The following is a 17783-nucleotide window of genomic DNA, read 5'->3' as shown; positions in this document are numbered from 1 at the left end:
TGGATATGGCTTAGAATCGTTAAAGAAGCACAAAAACAACGGCTAATTTCAGATGGATTCTCATACTTTGATCATAATTTTTCATCAGCTTCGAGTCAATTGTTCACTGATGGAACAAATGCGCAGACAACTGTTCTATGTGGGTAAGTAATATTTACCGAAGCTTGGTTACTTTATGTACCTCTTTGATTTTGTGAATAAACCTTTTTTCACAGAGAATATAGTACCTTACGTTCCTCGTAATTTTTTAAATGCACTTGAGTTTTTTGTGCACTGCACTTACTTTTAGCAGTTATAGCCCTACTCGAGTGGCACGGAGCACTTCTCTAACTTTGGAGCAATTGCAAGGATCTGTGTTGAACTGTGAAGCGGTCAGATGAGGATATGGTCACTTGCTAATCATTTTAATTTAAGAGTTTTCTTCTGACTGGTTTGTTACGATCCGCTGCGAGTACCTCTCCTGTGCAAACCTCCTATCTCAGAGTAGCACTTAAGTCCAATATGCCGAATTTCAAATGAATAAATTGCAATGTCTGTCTGCTCCCCTATATTTTTTTCCGCTACGGCTCCTTCTAGTACTATGAAAGTTACTCTCTGATAACTTAACTCATGTCCTGTCTTCTTGTACCTCCATCTAGTCAGTGTTATTTACATATATTCTTTTTCACTGATTGAGAGAACATTACCATTTCTCACCCATGTAATTTTACGGATCGGTTTGTAACACCGCATGCCAAGCGCTACAACTACCGTCATGTCAGGTTTTCTCACAGATCACGATTCAGTTCCTTAAAATTCGTTGCCTCGAGAAATAATTTCTTCAAATTAAATCTCATGATACTAGTAGACTTTCCTGTAGCTAGTCGGATATTTCCAACATTCAGAAACACTATCTTGCTTGCTAGGCGACAGAATTGATTCACTTCACTCAAACTAACAGTGTGATTAAAAAATTCTTTCGTATTTAAAACCAAGATAGGCGGCGCAAAATAGCTAGTTTTGACAGCTGTCACTGCCATCGTCCTAGGGTGTTAAAATTTTTTAAAGGCTGGGTAGATAAGGGGTCCGTCTTCTATAGGGTGTGGGGAATAAAAATGTCCCGGAGCACAGAGGTCCTGGATACAATGAAACACAAAAGAGGAAAGGAAGTACAGTGCTAACCTGACTGTCGCAGATGCTGAAAGTGACCACCATTAATCTCATGGAACTTTTGGGCCCTGGTCAGCAAGTAGCTGAAGGCGGCTCGACACTCGACTCCTGCAATTGCTGCAATATCATCCATAATGTTCCGCCTCAGTTCTCGAAGACTGTGAAGGTTGTTGCGATACACCTTAGACTCGAGGGCTCCCCTTATAAAGTAATCGCACACTGGCAGATTAGATGACATGGGTGGTCAACTAGGACCGCGACCAGAATTACATCTGCTAACATCTCTGAGAGTCTTGATGATAGTGTAAATGTGCTCCGAGGTTCGGCTGGCTCTATGGGCAGTTAGTTCACCCTACTGGAAGTAACTGTAGGTCATAGAGTGAGGTTATGTGCCTACACGCACGTCCAATCGTATTCACTCGACCGTGCCACGTTTAATTGACCTACCGTCTATGTGCGGTGCAGCAGTATCCAGGATGTCTCATGGGGGCAGAGTTAAGCCTGGTGCTGAAAAGTGAGTTGAGCATCGCTCCATAGCGCCAGGCCGCGTGGATGCAGCAGTATCGGCAAGACTGGCGTGCCCATCTCATATCACAAAATGCAATTCGCGCTGACCCATAGCCACCAAAAGGTCCCTATGTTGTCGTTCAGTGCCCAAAGCCCACCCGCATAGTGGAAGTTCGACTGTTGGCGGTTGCAGCTGACAAAAGCTCCAAGATTTCATGTCAATTAACTCGGAATTAAGACCAAGAAAATTTGTACACTAACTGACCTCTTGTTTGAACATGTAATACGTTACCTGACACGCTCGGGTATCTATGAAACTCCATACACGTACACGCCATTGGTAGTCATGTAAATGATTAGTAGTTGCCATTCTCTCTTGCAGGACAGCCACCAGAGTGCATTAGACATTTTCGTGCTGTTAGTTTCAAGAGGCATGAAGAGCGTCAAATATTGATTGTTCACTGTGGAGGACATCCCTAGTACTTGTGTGAGACAGCATTACCAACATCTGACAGAATTTGAAATGGGCCTTATTGTGGGTATCCATTTCAATATTCAGATTTGTGAGGGATCAGTGTTCTGATGTTGGACTGCATGGGAACGTGAGGGCAGGTGTACTTCCCCTCAAGGTCCCAGTCAACGTCTGACGATCACGAGGAAGTAACACCGTACTGCGCACCAAGCACGTGTTAACGCCTTCAGATTTGCAGAACATGTACTAGACGTCCTGCAACATTCTGTCTCATCCCACAGTAACGACTGGAAACTAGTAACAGCTAAATAATGGAATTAATGTGAAAAAGGCGGAATGCCGTTAACATCGAAACACAGACGACTACGTTTGGAGTGGTGCCATGGCTGGAGAGCATGGACAGCTGATGAGCCGGCGGTTCTAGGCGCTTCAGGCTGGAACCGCGCGACCGCTACGGTCGCAGGGGCGAATCCTGCCTCGGGCATGGGTGAGTGTGATGTCCTTAGATTGGTTAGGTTTCAGTAGTTCTAAGTTCTAGGGGACTGATGAAGTCCCATAGTGCTCAGGGCCATTTCAACCATTTTTGAACAGCTGACGAATGAAGTCGCATTTGGTTCACCGTTGTACTGCTGTTGCGCACTACCCTGATGACAACCGTCGGCAAGTACTCCTGCGTTCTGGCGAGAGGTCACGTGTTTTGGAAAGGATCAGTGGCGGTACTCCTGGTTGAATGGTGTAGGGAGCGACCGGGTATGACTTCAGATCACTGCAGGCAGTTGGCAACCGAGATCAGACGGCACAACGGTACGTAACCGATATATTTACCTCTCATGCGACGCCATCATGGTGCCATTTTTAACACAACAATGCTCGTACACATATGCTAATTGTCTCCATGATCTTTCGGCATGATTTGCGGTACTCCTGCCGCCAACAAGATTCCTGTACTTGGCGCAATAGTGGACAAAGCGGTCCATTTCGGACGTTAACTCTATCTTAGTGCCATTGTCAAGGATATGGAAGACCAGCTACAAAAGTCGTGAGCTAGTTTATCTCAGTAAAAGATACAATGCCCTTGTTGATGATACTCTTCCCATCGAATCAGTGCTTGCACGCGGGTCACACGGGCTGCAACGTCTTACCACCATCGCACTTGTACATTTGCCTCGATATTATTATCATTGAAATAACATCACATACGCTCTCAATTTGAGATGTTTCATTTGCTTTCCTCCTTTTCTTCTACACACACAACTGTTGCTTTTTCGATAGTACATTTTGTCATTTTGTACAAGTGGTGTCACATTGATCACAAGTACTGGAAAAACGTCATATTTGAATAGCCAAAAATTGCTGATAAATAATTATTTATTTACAATCGATATTCATATCATCTTAAGATATCATAAAGTTATTAGCAATATGCCACGTACGTTGCGGGAGAAGTCTCACAGGACATATAGTGAAAGATTATTTTCTTCTTGCATCTTTCACTATTTCCGATTCCGTTGCTCTGACATTTATTTCGTTACGATACTGGTGCCATATGTGTCGAAATGATTATTGTAATCGTATTAGTAGTACCGGAAGGTCGCTATGCGTGATTCCCTCCGCGTTTGGAGAGTCACCAGCGGGAGAGCGTGCGAGGGGGCTGATAGGCAGTCGTGGCCAAGTTGGCGGCGGTTCGAGCGGCAGGCGCCCACACAAAAGGCCGCGCGGATGTCTGGGGCGGGGGCGGTGGGGGCGGCGGTCGAGAGGCGCCGTGCGGCTGGCGGCCTAATTCTGGGGGCTGAGCCGGGACGGGACGGGCCGGGCCGGGAGCGGCTTCCTGCGCCCACGCCGCCCACTCCTCGAGCGGCGCGTCTTTTGTCCGCAAAACGCTGGCGTCATCGCCAAGCACGAGCCGGGGCCAGGGCCCTCACGCACCTGGCACGCGCCCACGAGCGAGTGGCACAGAGCGGAAGTAAAAAGGCGCTCCTAGCTTCCGCCCTTCTGTCGGCTGTCTTAACCTACTCGCAACTCCCTCTCAACTAGTAGGCAGTTATTTGGAGAAAAAACTTTTCTTTTATTATCTCATAGTCTTCTGAGTAAGAACCAAGTCAGTGGAAACTGAGCCCGCTCACGAACGCATGTACATTACGTGCACGTATTCTAAGTTCGAAGACTTCCTGCAGCTCATGCGTCCAGTTGCTGCCAACGTACAGGATCAAATCATATTGCATTGCGGAAGTAACCATTGGTTCATCTGGTACAGTGCAAGCGGCTCAGTTTACGTTAAGAACTAAGTTACACATTATTGTATTACGCCAAGTAAATTTTATTGGATACCGCACTACGCTTTCAAAAGGAAACAGACATAAGCCAGTATTTTTCAACGCAGTCACCAAGTCTCTGTATCCATGGTCGGAACGTTCTGCCAATCGTTCAGTTCCTCGACAGCAGAAATCCGTCCCCTGGTCACGGAGCCCCTCAAGATCAGCTGTGTCCACGCCATAGGAAATTCGCAATATTGGTAAATCGATTTCTCGACTTCATGGATACTGTCATGTGTGGTCGACGTCGACGACGTTCCTTCTCTGTCAGCATCATCCACGTCAGTGCGACCATGGTCACATTCTTAGCACCATTTCGAGACAAGTGGACGCGTCATTGCATTTGGTCCATAAAGCACTAGATCCTGAGCCTGCATGGAATTTCGACGTCTATCCCACAAGAATCTTACCGTCCCCCCTACATCAACTCTGGAATGTCCTTCCAATTGGCGTGCCATGCTCTCGCACACTGGGTAAAAATGATTCAAATGGCTCTGAGCACTATGCGACTTAACTTCTGAGGTCATCAACAGCCTAGAAGTTAGAACTAATTAAACCTAACTAACCTAAGGACATCAGATACAACCATTCCCGAGGCAGGATACAAACCTGCGACCGTAGCGATCGTTCGGTTCCGGAATGTAGCGCCTAGAACCGCACGGCCACTTCGGCCGCTCTCGCACACTGTGATGCATGTTATCTGTACCACAGTAGAACTGTTTCTTCATCAAACTCAGAACGTATTCTCGGTGATAATGTGCCACTCTGGTTGCACAGTGGTTTTATTGTTAGTATCCGACGACATCTAACTTACTTTTTAAAGTCTATTCGTATAATTTTTCACTTTTTAAACAAATGTACTTATTTATTTATCAAACCCGGTCAGATTATGGCCATCTGTCCCTCTCTTACTTCTATTCAGGCATTCTACATATTTATCATTACACTCATTACGTTAAGCTACGTGTAATATACAACGCTCTGAAACATTTAATAATTACTGTGTGTCAGAAAGTGAAAACGAACACGCCTTACATTTATACGTGACTATACCCATACAGACTTGTTACAAGAAAGTAAATTCAAACTATGGGGATTAGCAACAATGGGTATGAGAGAAAGAGACGTAAGAGGCTGAGAAATAGGAACTTAATAAAACGAGATTAGTGCAGATGGCAAAAAAAAAATGCTATGACATAAATGAAAGGCGCAAGAAGCATAAATGGGAGAAGATTTGAGCGTTTGCTTTACGTTTGACAGACGAGGAAACTGGGCATATACGACGGTTATTAGAAAAGTAAGATTCGCCAGCCGCGAAATGGAACCGATGGTGAAAATCAAAAACGTTTTATTTGGAACAGTGGGTTACACCTTCCCGCTACTTCTCCACATAGTCGCCACTCCTGCTTGGACATCTACATACACCTTTAAGTATGGTTTGTATGCTGTGCAATATTCATCGAAGAATCTCTCTTACTTAAGATGGAAAGTGCACCTAAGGCAACAATTGCTACCATTGGTAAGTGAAAAAAATGAAGAAATTTCACATGTAAAAAAAATAAAAAAATTGTTTCGTATGTTTTCGAACTTCCACTGCTAAGATTGTGAATTCTGAATCCTTCCTAGTCACGCTGACAATGTTTTAAGAATTTATTGGTAAAAGTATAGACAGTGAAAATTAAAATGTTCAGTTGTGCCTCTCCTGCTCCAAGTCGGCCCGTTTAACGTCCTACCCCCCTAATCACAAATATTAACGGAATTATTTAAAATCACGGCCTATTACAGTATAAGAGTGACTTCACCAGCGGTTCATGTGAGCAGAGATGAACATCAGAGGGAGCCAAATCCGGGCAGTATGGCAGGTGATCAAACACTTCCATCGTAAACGTTTCGGGGGCGTCCACATTGCCCCGGCAATGTGCGGCTGAGAACTATCATGAAGAAGGAAATGTATGACAGGTACGTTATGTGGGGTTGTATGAAATCAGGTGAAACCTCGCAGCGGGCGCCCATACTTGGCGGGAGACACTGTTGTTCTGGCCAACCTCATGTGCTCACTGTGTGCCCAGGACCGAAAAGACCGATGTGACGCGGTCAACGGGTATACTAGCAACAGCGCTCGACACATCTGTGCAAAGCTTCACCAGATTTTAAATGTCGTTTCCATTTCGCGACCGACTGGACCTTTATTTTCCGAATAGCCCTCGTAAATTGAAATTTGGGGAAACGGAAAAAAGTGTTCGAGCTTCTTCTTTATAGCAATAGACCATTTAATTGTTTCACAGGCGGAGGAGCACAGGTAAGGTAGTAGATAAGTGATGCCTTGTGTTTCGATTGTGAGAAGATGACGAGTTATCTCTGATGAAGGAAACTGTAGTGCTTATGCACCAGGGAATCGATGAAGTAAGCATAGCGTGTGGTACTCACGAAAGTTTTTCGGGAGCAACTAACCTAACTGGGCGCATGAAGCACAAATGGATGCATGTTGCAGATATAACGCACACTAGCTTTCGAGATTACGTCTAATCGTCTGGTGTTATAGCCACTGTTGGCATTTGAAACAGTGGAGTTCCAATGAAAAGAGTAATTGGTTAAGTTTATATTTCATATCCAGTGGAAACATGTAGCAAAACTTTTCAGGGCACAGAAGCAGGAGGACTGCTTCCTGAGTGCGGAAGACGTTTGTAACCTCTTTTCAGCTATATGGATAGAGACGATTAACGAAAAATTTTCAACTTTATAAGTACAGCACTCGGTAAGCACTCCGTCTTCCGCCCACGAGTGGCATACCGGGACCATCCGACCGCTGTGTCATCCCCATGGAGGACGCGGATAGGAGGGGGTGGGGTCAGCACACCGCTCTCCCGGCCGCTATGATGGTATTCTTGACCGAAGCCGCTACTATTCGGTCGAGTAGCTTCTCAATTGGCATCATGAGGCTGAGTGCACCCCGAGAAGTGGCAACAGCACATGGCGGCCTGGGTGGTCACCCATCCAAGTGCCGACCACGCCCAACACCGCTTAACTTCGTTCATCTCACGGGAACCGGTGTACCCACTGCGGCAAGGCCGTTATTATAAGTTACAGAGATAAATAAATAAATCATCATCTTTCCTAAAACTACTGTATTACCTTGCGTCATTTTGTGTGTGTGTTTGTGTATGTATGTATGTGTGTGTGTGTGTGTGTGTGTGTGTTGATACAGCGGTCGTTTGAAATGGGTGATGCCCGGAACTTCGCGCCACCCTCCAAGGCAACTAGCGCCGGCGCAAGCGATGATTTATGTCTACGCCACCCTTGACAGAGCGTCAAGCCATTCAAACGGCCGAATCAATAGAAAAAAGGATTCTCATATTCTTCTTAATCTATTGTCACATCTATAAACTAATAGCAACAAATTTTTTTCATGCAGATCTAGTATTCTGACGCGAAACGATAACGTAGTTCCACTTGCAAACTAAATTTTATGTCCAAATCTCTCTGATCTGTTGCGAAAATGCAATAGTGTTTATTTTATGAGATTCTGATCGTATTCGTGTACTTGAAAGAGATTACAAATATTACAAAGTCAAAAGTAATTTGAGGCGAAAAAGTCGTGGAATAAAATAAATTTGATTTCGATTAGACGTAACGTATATTAATTTTTCCACGTCACTCTGACATTCCAAATCCAGGAAATGAATGAGGCACAGTGGGTGGTTCTTCCACATCAAATGTGCAACACCAAATGTAATGGTGCGTCCACTCTAGTGTAGCGTCTGTCGTCTGACCTTTGGGTCATAGGTTCGATCTCCTCCTCCTACATTCATTTTTGATGTGACGTATATGATTTATGGAGGGTTCTCACAACTGTTTCCACATGAAACAATGCGGTTTTCTTCCGCGTTTTTTTTATGAATAAATAGAAGGCAGCTCTGCTTCGTCTGAATTTCTGCCCCGTTCAATAAAAGTACTTTCCTTGTTGTTACTACACTGCACCCCCATCTTGGTATTTGACACAACATTCTACGTGAAAACAATAAATATTTGACAGTCTTGCCGGAAAAGTTTATTTTGCCCAAGAAACAAGTTTTCTCAGAATATGGAGCCAATGTTTCCCAACGATTCGTGGGACCGAGGGTTTTAGGCATTGCGACTTAGGAAGTACGTCGTTTATGTCATACTAAGGAAAATTAACCCCAAAACTGAAATAGGTGTCGATATTTTCTTCTAATGAGAAACCCGAAATGAAATTATATTAAATTCAATGACATTTACATCATTCCTTATGAGTCACATCCCGAGATGCTCGATATATAATCAATCTTATAACTTCTTCTTCGACACTCCTACACAGACACATAAAGCTTAAGTCCCTGTCATCTCTCGACTGCACCGAATAAGAAGGCAGAGTTCGTTTCAAGTGCAAGGCTCATTTTGTCGTCACAGTCTGTTTGAGGTACGTAGTTTTCTCCATCTACTTATCTCGAAATATCTTACAAGCTGGATGAAAAAGTACGTGCCCTGCACACAGGCAAAGTTGCAACGACATACGGACGGATACTGAAACACTTGTGAAGGAATTCATGAGTAACTGACGAATGTATTCTGGAAGTAAATTCGCCGGTTGCGTGAAATATAGTAACTGTAATTGGCGTGTAGCCTCATTTCTGAAGGGTACGAATAAAGCACAAATAGGCGGAAAAATCCTTTAGCACTTCATTAGACTTGATCGCCGAATTATAAGTGGAAAATATCTCGTGGTTTTTAAAAACCTGAGAGAGTAAGTGAGGAGCAAATTTAAAATAGGAATAATGTTCGAAACTGTGAAGTCTCGCAAAACTCGCTGTTTCGCCTTTGCTGCTGGGTCTGGGACCTATATTAGGTTGGTCTGATAGAAGAAACGGAAGCTCCAGAGAAGAGCAACACGAGTCTTCATGGGTTCATTTAACAAGCGCGAAAGCGTAACGGCAACAATGATTATTGAACTCTAATGACAGATGCTACTGGAAATGCGTTGCGCGTCTCGGCGTGGTTTGTTGAAAATATTACGATAGCGGACGTTCTTAGACAAGTCGTCCAACGTATTGTCCCCCCCCCCCCCCCCCTTCTACTTTTTTGGGTCTTCTCTGTGGGTCACTAGATTTCTAACTGGTTTGATGCGGCCGGCCACCCTTCATCGTAGAATAACACTTACAACAAACCCTGTCAGTTATTTATTGGATATATTTTAATCTCTGTCTCCCAGTGTGCTGTACAATCGACATTATTCCTTGATCTCTCACTACATGTCCTATCATAGCGTCCTTTTTCTTGTCAGTTTTCCAGATGGTTCCACCTCGCCAACACTGCGGAGAGTGTCCTTAGCCGGCCGGAGTGGCCGAGCGGTTAAAGGCGCTACAGTCTGGCACCGCACGACTGCTACGGTCGCAGGTTCGAATCCTGCCTCGGGCATGGATGTGTGTGATGTCCTTAGGTTAGTTAGGTTTAAGTAGTTCTAAGTTCTAGGGGACTTATGACCACAGCAGTTGAGTCCCATAGTGCTCAGAGCCATTTGAACCATTTTATAGTGTCCTCATTATTTACCTCATCAATTGACCTAATTTTCAAACTTCTTGTATGGCACAGCATCTCAACCAGGTTCCGAAGCTCCATGGTACACTTCTATACAATTTTGTGTCCTAAATGTGCATTATCAAAAGTTTTTACTTAATACTGAAGTGGATACCTCATTTCACTAGAATTATTTCAGTTAGGAACGCCCTCTTTATGTGTACTATTCGGCTTTTATATCATTCTAACTTCGTCTGTCAATTGTTATTTTACTTTCACGGTAGCAGAATTCGTTCACATGTTCCGTTTCGTGGTCAGCAAGTTTCTATAAAGCCCTTTGAAACTTTCAAAATTTTTCTCTATATTGTCTCAATCGCATTTAACATTTAAATTTTTGTAGAAAGTTATGATCGATTTCGGTAGGCTAACTACCACCTTCAGATCTGAGAACAGACAAACAAACAGAAAAATTGCCTTAATTAACAAAGATATGTAAAATGGCTACTGGCTGACTTTTAAAACAATTGCCACGACTAACATTGCACTTGTAATATTTTAATGGTGAAGGAGTGTACAACATTATTGCATCGCCCATAATATTGTCATTCTAAATGACAAGGATATATGTTCCGGCAAACAGATAACAGTATCAGATAACTAATTAGAGGAAAGACTCGTTAGCTGAAGATACCACGATATCTGTGGTAGCAGTTGAAATAACTTTTGAAAATTTTTTAAAAGATTTACAGAAAATTTTATGTTTGAATACCATCTTCCATTGTCGAACGCTTTTCTAGCTCGACGAATCCTGTGATTGTGGCTTGATTTTTCTTATGTCTTTCTTCTGTTATCAACCGCAACGTCAGATGTGCCTGTCTGGTGCCTCTGCCTAAAACCAAGCTGATAGTCATCTAACATCCTACATACTGGATTATTATAACTGGAGTGCGGCTACAGAAAGAGCTCCTGCGTGGTCTGTAATTATCGTATGTCAGCGAACTTGGACTGATATTCTAATTCGTTAATACGGAACCGATTTACGGTGGAAAAAAGTAGTTCCAATTTTTGCCACCTGGTGCGAGTATAGCGCTGAGAATGCAAGAAGGACGTATATATAGACCTGGACAAGCTCAAACGAGTGAGAAAGACATAATGTTGTTGTTACTATTAAAACGCCGCTTACACAGTTTGTTCAACAAGAGCATCGCAGACGTCGACGAGATGCTGTACACCTCCAGATTTGCACCTGGAGGCCAAAAGTGGAACCATTATTTTTCCGTTCTGCAGCAACGTAAGAATATTAGTCATGTTTCGCCGTCATACGGTAGTTACAGACCTCACTGGGCCTCTGTGAGTAGCTGAATTTTAATTATACACTACTGGCCATTAAAATCGATACACCAAGAAGAAATGCAGATGATAAACGGGTATTCATTGGACAAATATATTATACTAGAACTGACATGTGATCACATTTTCACGCAATTTGCGTGCATAGATCCTGAGACATCAGTACCCTGAACAACCACCTCTGGCCGTAATAACGGCCTTGATACGCCTGGGCATTGAGTCAAACAGTGCTTGGATGGCGTGTACAGATACAACTGCCCATGCAGCTTCAACACGATACCACAGTTCATCAAGAGCAGCGACTGGCGTATTGTGACGAACCACCATTGACCAGACGTTTTCAATTGATGAGAGATCTGGAGAATGTGCTGGCCAGGGCAGCAGTTGAACATTTTGTGTATCCAGAAAGACCCGTAAAAGACCTGCAACAAGCGGCCGTGCATTATCCTACTGAAATGTAGGGTTTCGCTGGGATCGAATGAAGGGTAGAGCCACAGGTCGTGCCACATCTGAAATTTAACGTCCACTGTTCAAAGTGCCCTCAATGCGAACAAGAGGTGCCGAGACGTGTAACCAGTGGCACCCCATACCATAACGCCAGGCGATAGGCCAGTACGGCGATGACGAATGCACGCTTGCAATGTGTGTTCACCGTGATGTCGTAAACACGAATACGACCATCATGATGCTGTAAACAGAGCCTGGATTCATCCAAAAAAAAAATGACGTTTTGCCATATGTGCACCCAGGTTCGTTGTTGAGAACACCATCGCAGGCGCTCCTGTGTGTGATGCAGCGTCTAGGGTAACCGCAGCCATGGTCTCCGAGCTGATAGTCCATGCAGCTGCGCCGCGTGGGATTAGCCGAGCGGTCAAAAGCGCTGCCGTCATGGACTGTGCGGTTGGTCCCGGCGGAGGTTCGAGTCCTCCCTCTGGCGTGGGTGTGTGTGTTTGTCCTTAAATTAATTTAGGTTAAGTAGTGCGTAAGCTTAGGGACTGATGACCTTAGCAGTTAGGTCTCATAAGATTTCACACACATTTTTGAACATGCTGCTGCAAACGTCGTCGAACCGTTCCAGCAGATGGTTGTTGTCTTGCAAACGTCCCTATCTGCCGGCCGCTGGTGGCCGAGCGGTTCTGGCGCTACAGTCTGGAACCGCGCGACCGCTACGGTCGCAGGTTCGAATCCTGCCTCGGGCATGGATGTGTGTGTTGTCCTTAGGTTAGTTAGGTTTAAGTAGTTCTAAGTTCTAGGGGACTTATGACCTCAGCAGTTGAGTCCCATAGTGCTCAGAGCCATTTTTTTTTCGTCCCTATCTGTTGACTCTGGGATCGAAACGTGGGTGCACGATCCATTACAGCCATGCGGATAAGATGCCTGTCATCTCGACTGCTAGTGATACGAGGCCGTTCGAATTAAGCACGGCGTTCGGTATTACCCTCCTGAACCCACCGATTCCATATTACACTAACAGTCATTGGATCTCTACGAACGCGAGCAGCAATGTCGCGATACGATAAACCGCAATAGCGATAGGCTACAATCCGACCTTTATCAAAGTCGGAAACGTGATGGTACGCATTTCTGCTCTTCACACGAGGCATCACAACAACGTTTCACCAGGCAACGCCGGTCAACTGGTGTTTGTGTATCAGAAATCGGTTGGAAACTTTCGTCATGTCAGCACGTTGTACGTGTCGCCATCGGCGCTAACCTTGTGTGAATGCTCTGAAAAGCTAATCATTAGCATATCACAGCATCTTCGTCCTGCCAAATTTCGCGTCATTAGCACATCTTCTTGGTGTAGCAATTCTAATGGACAGTGGAGTAGTAACTTGGTACATACCGCGAAAAGTTCATTAATGTGACGGAGGACTACCCATACACATGCTTCAAACTCGGATTTCGGGTGTGTGACAGGAAAATTATAAGAAGTACCCAGTGCCAGTCATCGTAAGGCGGCTTGTGGAGTGCAGATATCTACTCCACGAACCATTCACAGAGCAGGCTCTGTAATCATAACGTGCCACTTTGAACTCTTGGGTGTTGACGGTCGCAGTCTCCGACGGCGGCAGCTGGCACAGTCGCAGCTACGGTAGTGACGTCAGCGCCGGCGCCTCTATGGGCATCCCAGTCCAATTAGGCCCAATCGGGACCGTAATTAGGACCAACTGGAGCGGGCGCTGCCCGGTCTGGAGGACCACCGGAACACCGAGAGGTCTGCCGGAGCCCGCTCGCCCGGCAGCCAGCTGCGGCGAGGTGGCGGCGGACCACTGTGCCCGCGTGCTGGGGCAGCGCTGCGTAATGCAATATGCATGTCGGCCACTCGGCCATGATTACTGTCGCAGCCGCGGCGCTGTCTGCGAGCGCTGCCGGCCGAGCCGCTTGCCGCGCCTTAACAGCTTGCCGCCACTGATAACACTTGAAACCTCAATCAAACGCGAACGGCCCGTACCCCTACGCATCTATGATTCATATTGTCCTTCGCCCGTCCTTGCTCACCAATCTAACATTTAAACAAAAACTCTGTATTTTGCAATGTACGTGGAGGCTAATCCCACGGTTTTCTGCATGGTTGATACAGCTTTTATTTAAACAAAAGCTCTGTACTTTGCAGTGTATGTGGAGGCTAATCTCACGGGTTACTGTAGCGTTGATATGTCTTTAACTAACTGTGGTGAGCGTACTGTAAAACCTTCAGTACACACACCTTTAGATTATTTGACTTGTCGCTCTAACATAAGTAGGCGAGTGTCATAATATGTCTCGTGGTCTTATCGTGGCGTGTTTATCTTCTGCCGTTGGGTCAGACGATAGATATGCCACTTGCACGCTTAGAGTAGCAGATTGACGGTGATCAACCTTAAACAGAACTTGATTAATTTTCACGCACATTTATTAAAATAATAACTAGCATAAAAATTACTTAACTGGGTTCTGGATGTTACTTACAATTGACAATCTGAAGTTCCTTTGGTATTAGTACGTTAATCTTATTCTCACATATATCTCTGATACTTGACAAATGTGTCTATACATTTATCTTCATGGCAATGTACAGGAATATGGTAATCTTATTGGGCGAAGACTGAAACTTGACTATAGACTGGTACAGACAAATGTAGAACTCGTACAGACTGTTTCAGACTGACTAATCGGAGGTCTGTACACTCGTTATAATACCTCGCGCATTCATGTATCACTGCGCGAGTGTGGTCCGCGAGGAGAAAAGGTTCTACGTTAGCAGCAATCTCATTGGCTGCGTTACATATTTATACGCGGATCGGCGGAAGCAGAATTTGGTCCATCTCAATGGCAGCGCCATCTCGTAGTGCGGAGACAGACGAGCGCTGCGCCTGCGCTGTTGTGCTTAGCGGGGCGCGCTCTAGTGGGAAAGTTGTGTACGCGCTGACTACGCGGAACTATTTACGCAACACTAACATATAGACTGATTCGCGAAGCAGGTTTGTGTGTAAAATTTACTGGCAGACCCGGCATATTGCTAAATATGTGCTGGAATTTTAAGTATAAAAAAAAATCGTGTAGTAACAGAGAGAGAGAGAGAGAGGGACAGAGAAAGAGAAAGGGAAAGAGGAGATGTACCGCGAAGGAGTTAGGCAAGTTGGTCAAAACTGATATTCATTGAGATATTGACGGAAAATGCAAAATTGTAAACTTTGGCTGCCGATGGGATGAATCCGTGACGCTGCACCGCCATTTCACCGCACACTTGGCATGGTTAGCAAACAGGGCATATCCTGATGTTAGCTTATAGAGTCTTCGAAAATTTCATTATGTGTACTCAGTTGGACAGTAACTGTGCCTCGCACATAGCCGCATCAACAATATACAAGATATTTGAGAGAGGACGTGTAGTTGGGCTTAAAGGCTCAGGTTTGGATTAGTGGACGAATGGCTCGACATTTGAATTGGAGGGGTGCCCCTATTCGACGATGTTAGCAGAATGGGTGAGTCAAGGTGGAAGGCAGCGACCAGAAGGAAGACCTACTGAGACGACAGGATGCGACAACAGACCAATCATCAGAGAGGCAGTCAGAGCCCCGCATTCATCATTATCATGAATTCGAGGTCCAAGTGGTGCTTCAGTGATCACAAGGACAATTAATAGGCAGCTCACAGAGAAAGGGGGCGCCCCTTCCTCTGACTGCCATTGACCAACCACCCCGCTGGTGTCGGGCACATTCGGCCATGGAATCTCATTGAGTGGAGTAGAACTGTCTTCATTGATGAGTCCCGCTTCGTACAGAGTCCCGATGACCAGTGGAGCAGTCTCTGCAGACTCCCCGGATACCAACCTGAGCGCCCCCCACCATACGGCTTGACAATCGGGACCTCTTTGGTCGTAACCCGCGATGCACTTACTGCACAGCGGTTATATCGACAATGTTCGGCGCCTCGTTTTGTTGATCCCGTGACAAGCCGTTATGGATTTATGTTTCAGCAAGGTAATGCCCACCCGCACACGACGAGGGTTTCAACTGCTTGTCTTCATGTTTGCTAAACCCTATCTTGGGAACCAAGAACGCCGGATTACTCGCTACTTGGAAACATTTTCAGCATTATGAACAGCTCGAGATTTTATAGCCAACAGGACAGAATTTGGCACGAACTCTGTCAATCAGTGCCAAACCTAATAACTGCTTGCATGAGGGCCAGAGGAGGTCCAACGCGTTATGCACTTGCTGAACTTGTGACCATGTTTCTATCAAATAAATCCTCAAATTTTTCTGTAATTATAACCATTTTTTTGTCTGTACATGTGCGTCACATACACCGATTTCCATCCCATTTGGATAATTAACTCGTTGTGGGTCGCTGTTTTTGTCTTAGAGGGTACGCCTCAATTCCTTCTCCCCCCTTTTTTTGTCCATCTCCTCCTCCCACCCTCTGTCTCTCTCTCTCTCTCTCTCTCTCTCTCTCTCTTTCTCTATCTTCTCCTCCCCTCTATCTGCCCGCCTTCTCCTTCCACCTCGCTGTTAATTTCCTACTACCGTGTCTGACAGTCTCCTCTTCTCCAATGACCATTATCCATGTTCATTGTTGTTGCAAGCAAAATGTTTACTTTGAATTGGAATAGCTTAAGGTGAGTGGGTAAATCGCTTGGGACCTTTCGTATCCGGGGTGTCATAGAGACTTCAGCTGCTGCTTCTACTAGTAGCGTCAGTGACACCATATCGTAAGTTTTTAATCGGCAAACGTGTAGGACTACAAACTTCGGAAGATTCGGATTCCGTACCGGTATTTCGGTGTTTTTGATAACAACGAAATGTGTTAACTATATCCAACAAAGCGCCAGAGTGCTTATTAGAGCATGTCTAAAGCAGTATTAAGTTGTAACACTGAGAGCATCACCAGAGTTGAATCCCTCATAGACGCTAATGAGGAAGTCGTGCGCCTGTGTCATAAAAATATGGACATGGTCAAGCTATAGGATAAACGTCCCGATGGTTCAGTAGAAGTTTTATTTCAAATATCTTCACTGAAATTATCTTTAATGCAAGAATTAGAGAAAAAGTTTATCGGTTTCGGCTGTTAAGCATCTTCATCATCAGAAATTAAAACGATCAGAAAAGACAGAATTCAAATCGGTAGTGTAAAACGTTAGACGAAAGATGCATCAGTACTAGAGGAAACGCACGTTTAGCTTGTGACATAATAACGTGTCTCAGTAATGGTCTCAAAATATAAACTGCTTTTGGTATTTCAGTGACACGCAGTAGGCATAGGAGCATGCATGCATTAGATATATAATAACAATAGAAATCGCTACATAAAAGCCACGTACAGTTCATTTCTCAATGCAAAATCCAAAATATTATAGTTTTACCAGGGAAAATGTATGGAAAGATAAGGTCATATCATTGAAGAACGTATAAGATAACAATCATAAAGGAATTTAGCAATGAAAGGAGTTATTAAGGTAAGAGCATGAATGAATACAAGTAAGGTTAGTGCTTAGAAAATATATAAAAGAATTCATAGACGTTAACACATACGACTTAAGCCATGATGATAAGTTGACTTGGTGGTCCTGAGAGGTCGCATTTCTCAATTGGGCACTTCTTTACATGATACCGAGTCCAGTTCATGTCTTGTCACGACAGCACACGGACGGTCAAGAGTAATTCAATAAATATTTATGAATATTAGATTACGTGCTGCATGTCTAGTTTCAATAGATTTTATAGGTTTAAATAAAATTCTTTTAGTATTAGGTCGAGTAGTTGTGAAAGTAAACCACGATTAAAATCGACGTATTGATCGTCGTCACAGCAGTCTTCCTTAGGGTTAACAGACTACTTGTTTCTGAAGCTGGTCATCCCTATATATCATCCGATTTCGGTTGTAACGTTACAACGGAGAATACCTATAGTGCTTTACCATCTTACTGCAGGTAAATGCAGCTCTGAGTAAAACCTGATCATTAAGTATTGTCTGGA

The 17783-nt window shown here is 44.5% G+C and overlaps 1 protein-coding gene across 1 annotated transcript in view; it reads right to left on the bottom strand.

Annotated features, from left to right (window-relative positions):
• Positions 1-13639, bottom strand: part of LOC124616484 (translation initiation factor IF-2-like) — a 39480-nt gene extending 25841 nt beyond the window's left edge. Inside the window, exons 1-2 of the mRNA XM_047144795.1 lie at positions 13495-13639; positions 3834-3991 (exon numbers count right to left, since the gene is read on the bottom strand). Coding sequence (XP_047000751.1) covers positions 3834-3991; positions 13495-13639 — 303 coding nt within the window. The remainder of the gene's footprint in view (positions 1-3833; positions 3992-13494) is intronic.
• Between the last annotated feature and the right edge of the window lie 4144 nt (positions 13640-17783).

Source organism: Schistocerca americana, chromosome 5 (assembly GCF_021461395.2).
Source record: "Schistocerca americana isolate TAMUIC-IGC-003095 chromosome 5, iqSchAmer2.1, whole genome shotgun sequence".
Classification (NCBI taxonomy): domain Eukaryota; kingdom Metazoa; phylum Arthropoda; class Insecta; order Orthoptera; family Acrididae; genus Schistocerca; species Schistocerca americana.
Note: the sequence above shows the minus strand (reverse complement) of the source record. Positions and strands in the feature narration are given on the sequence as shown.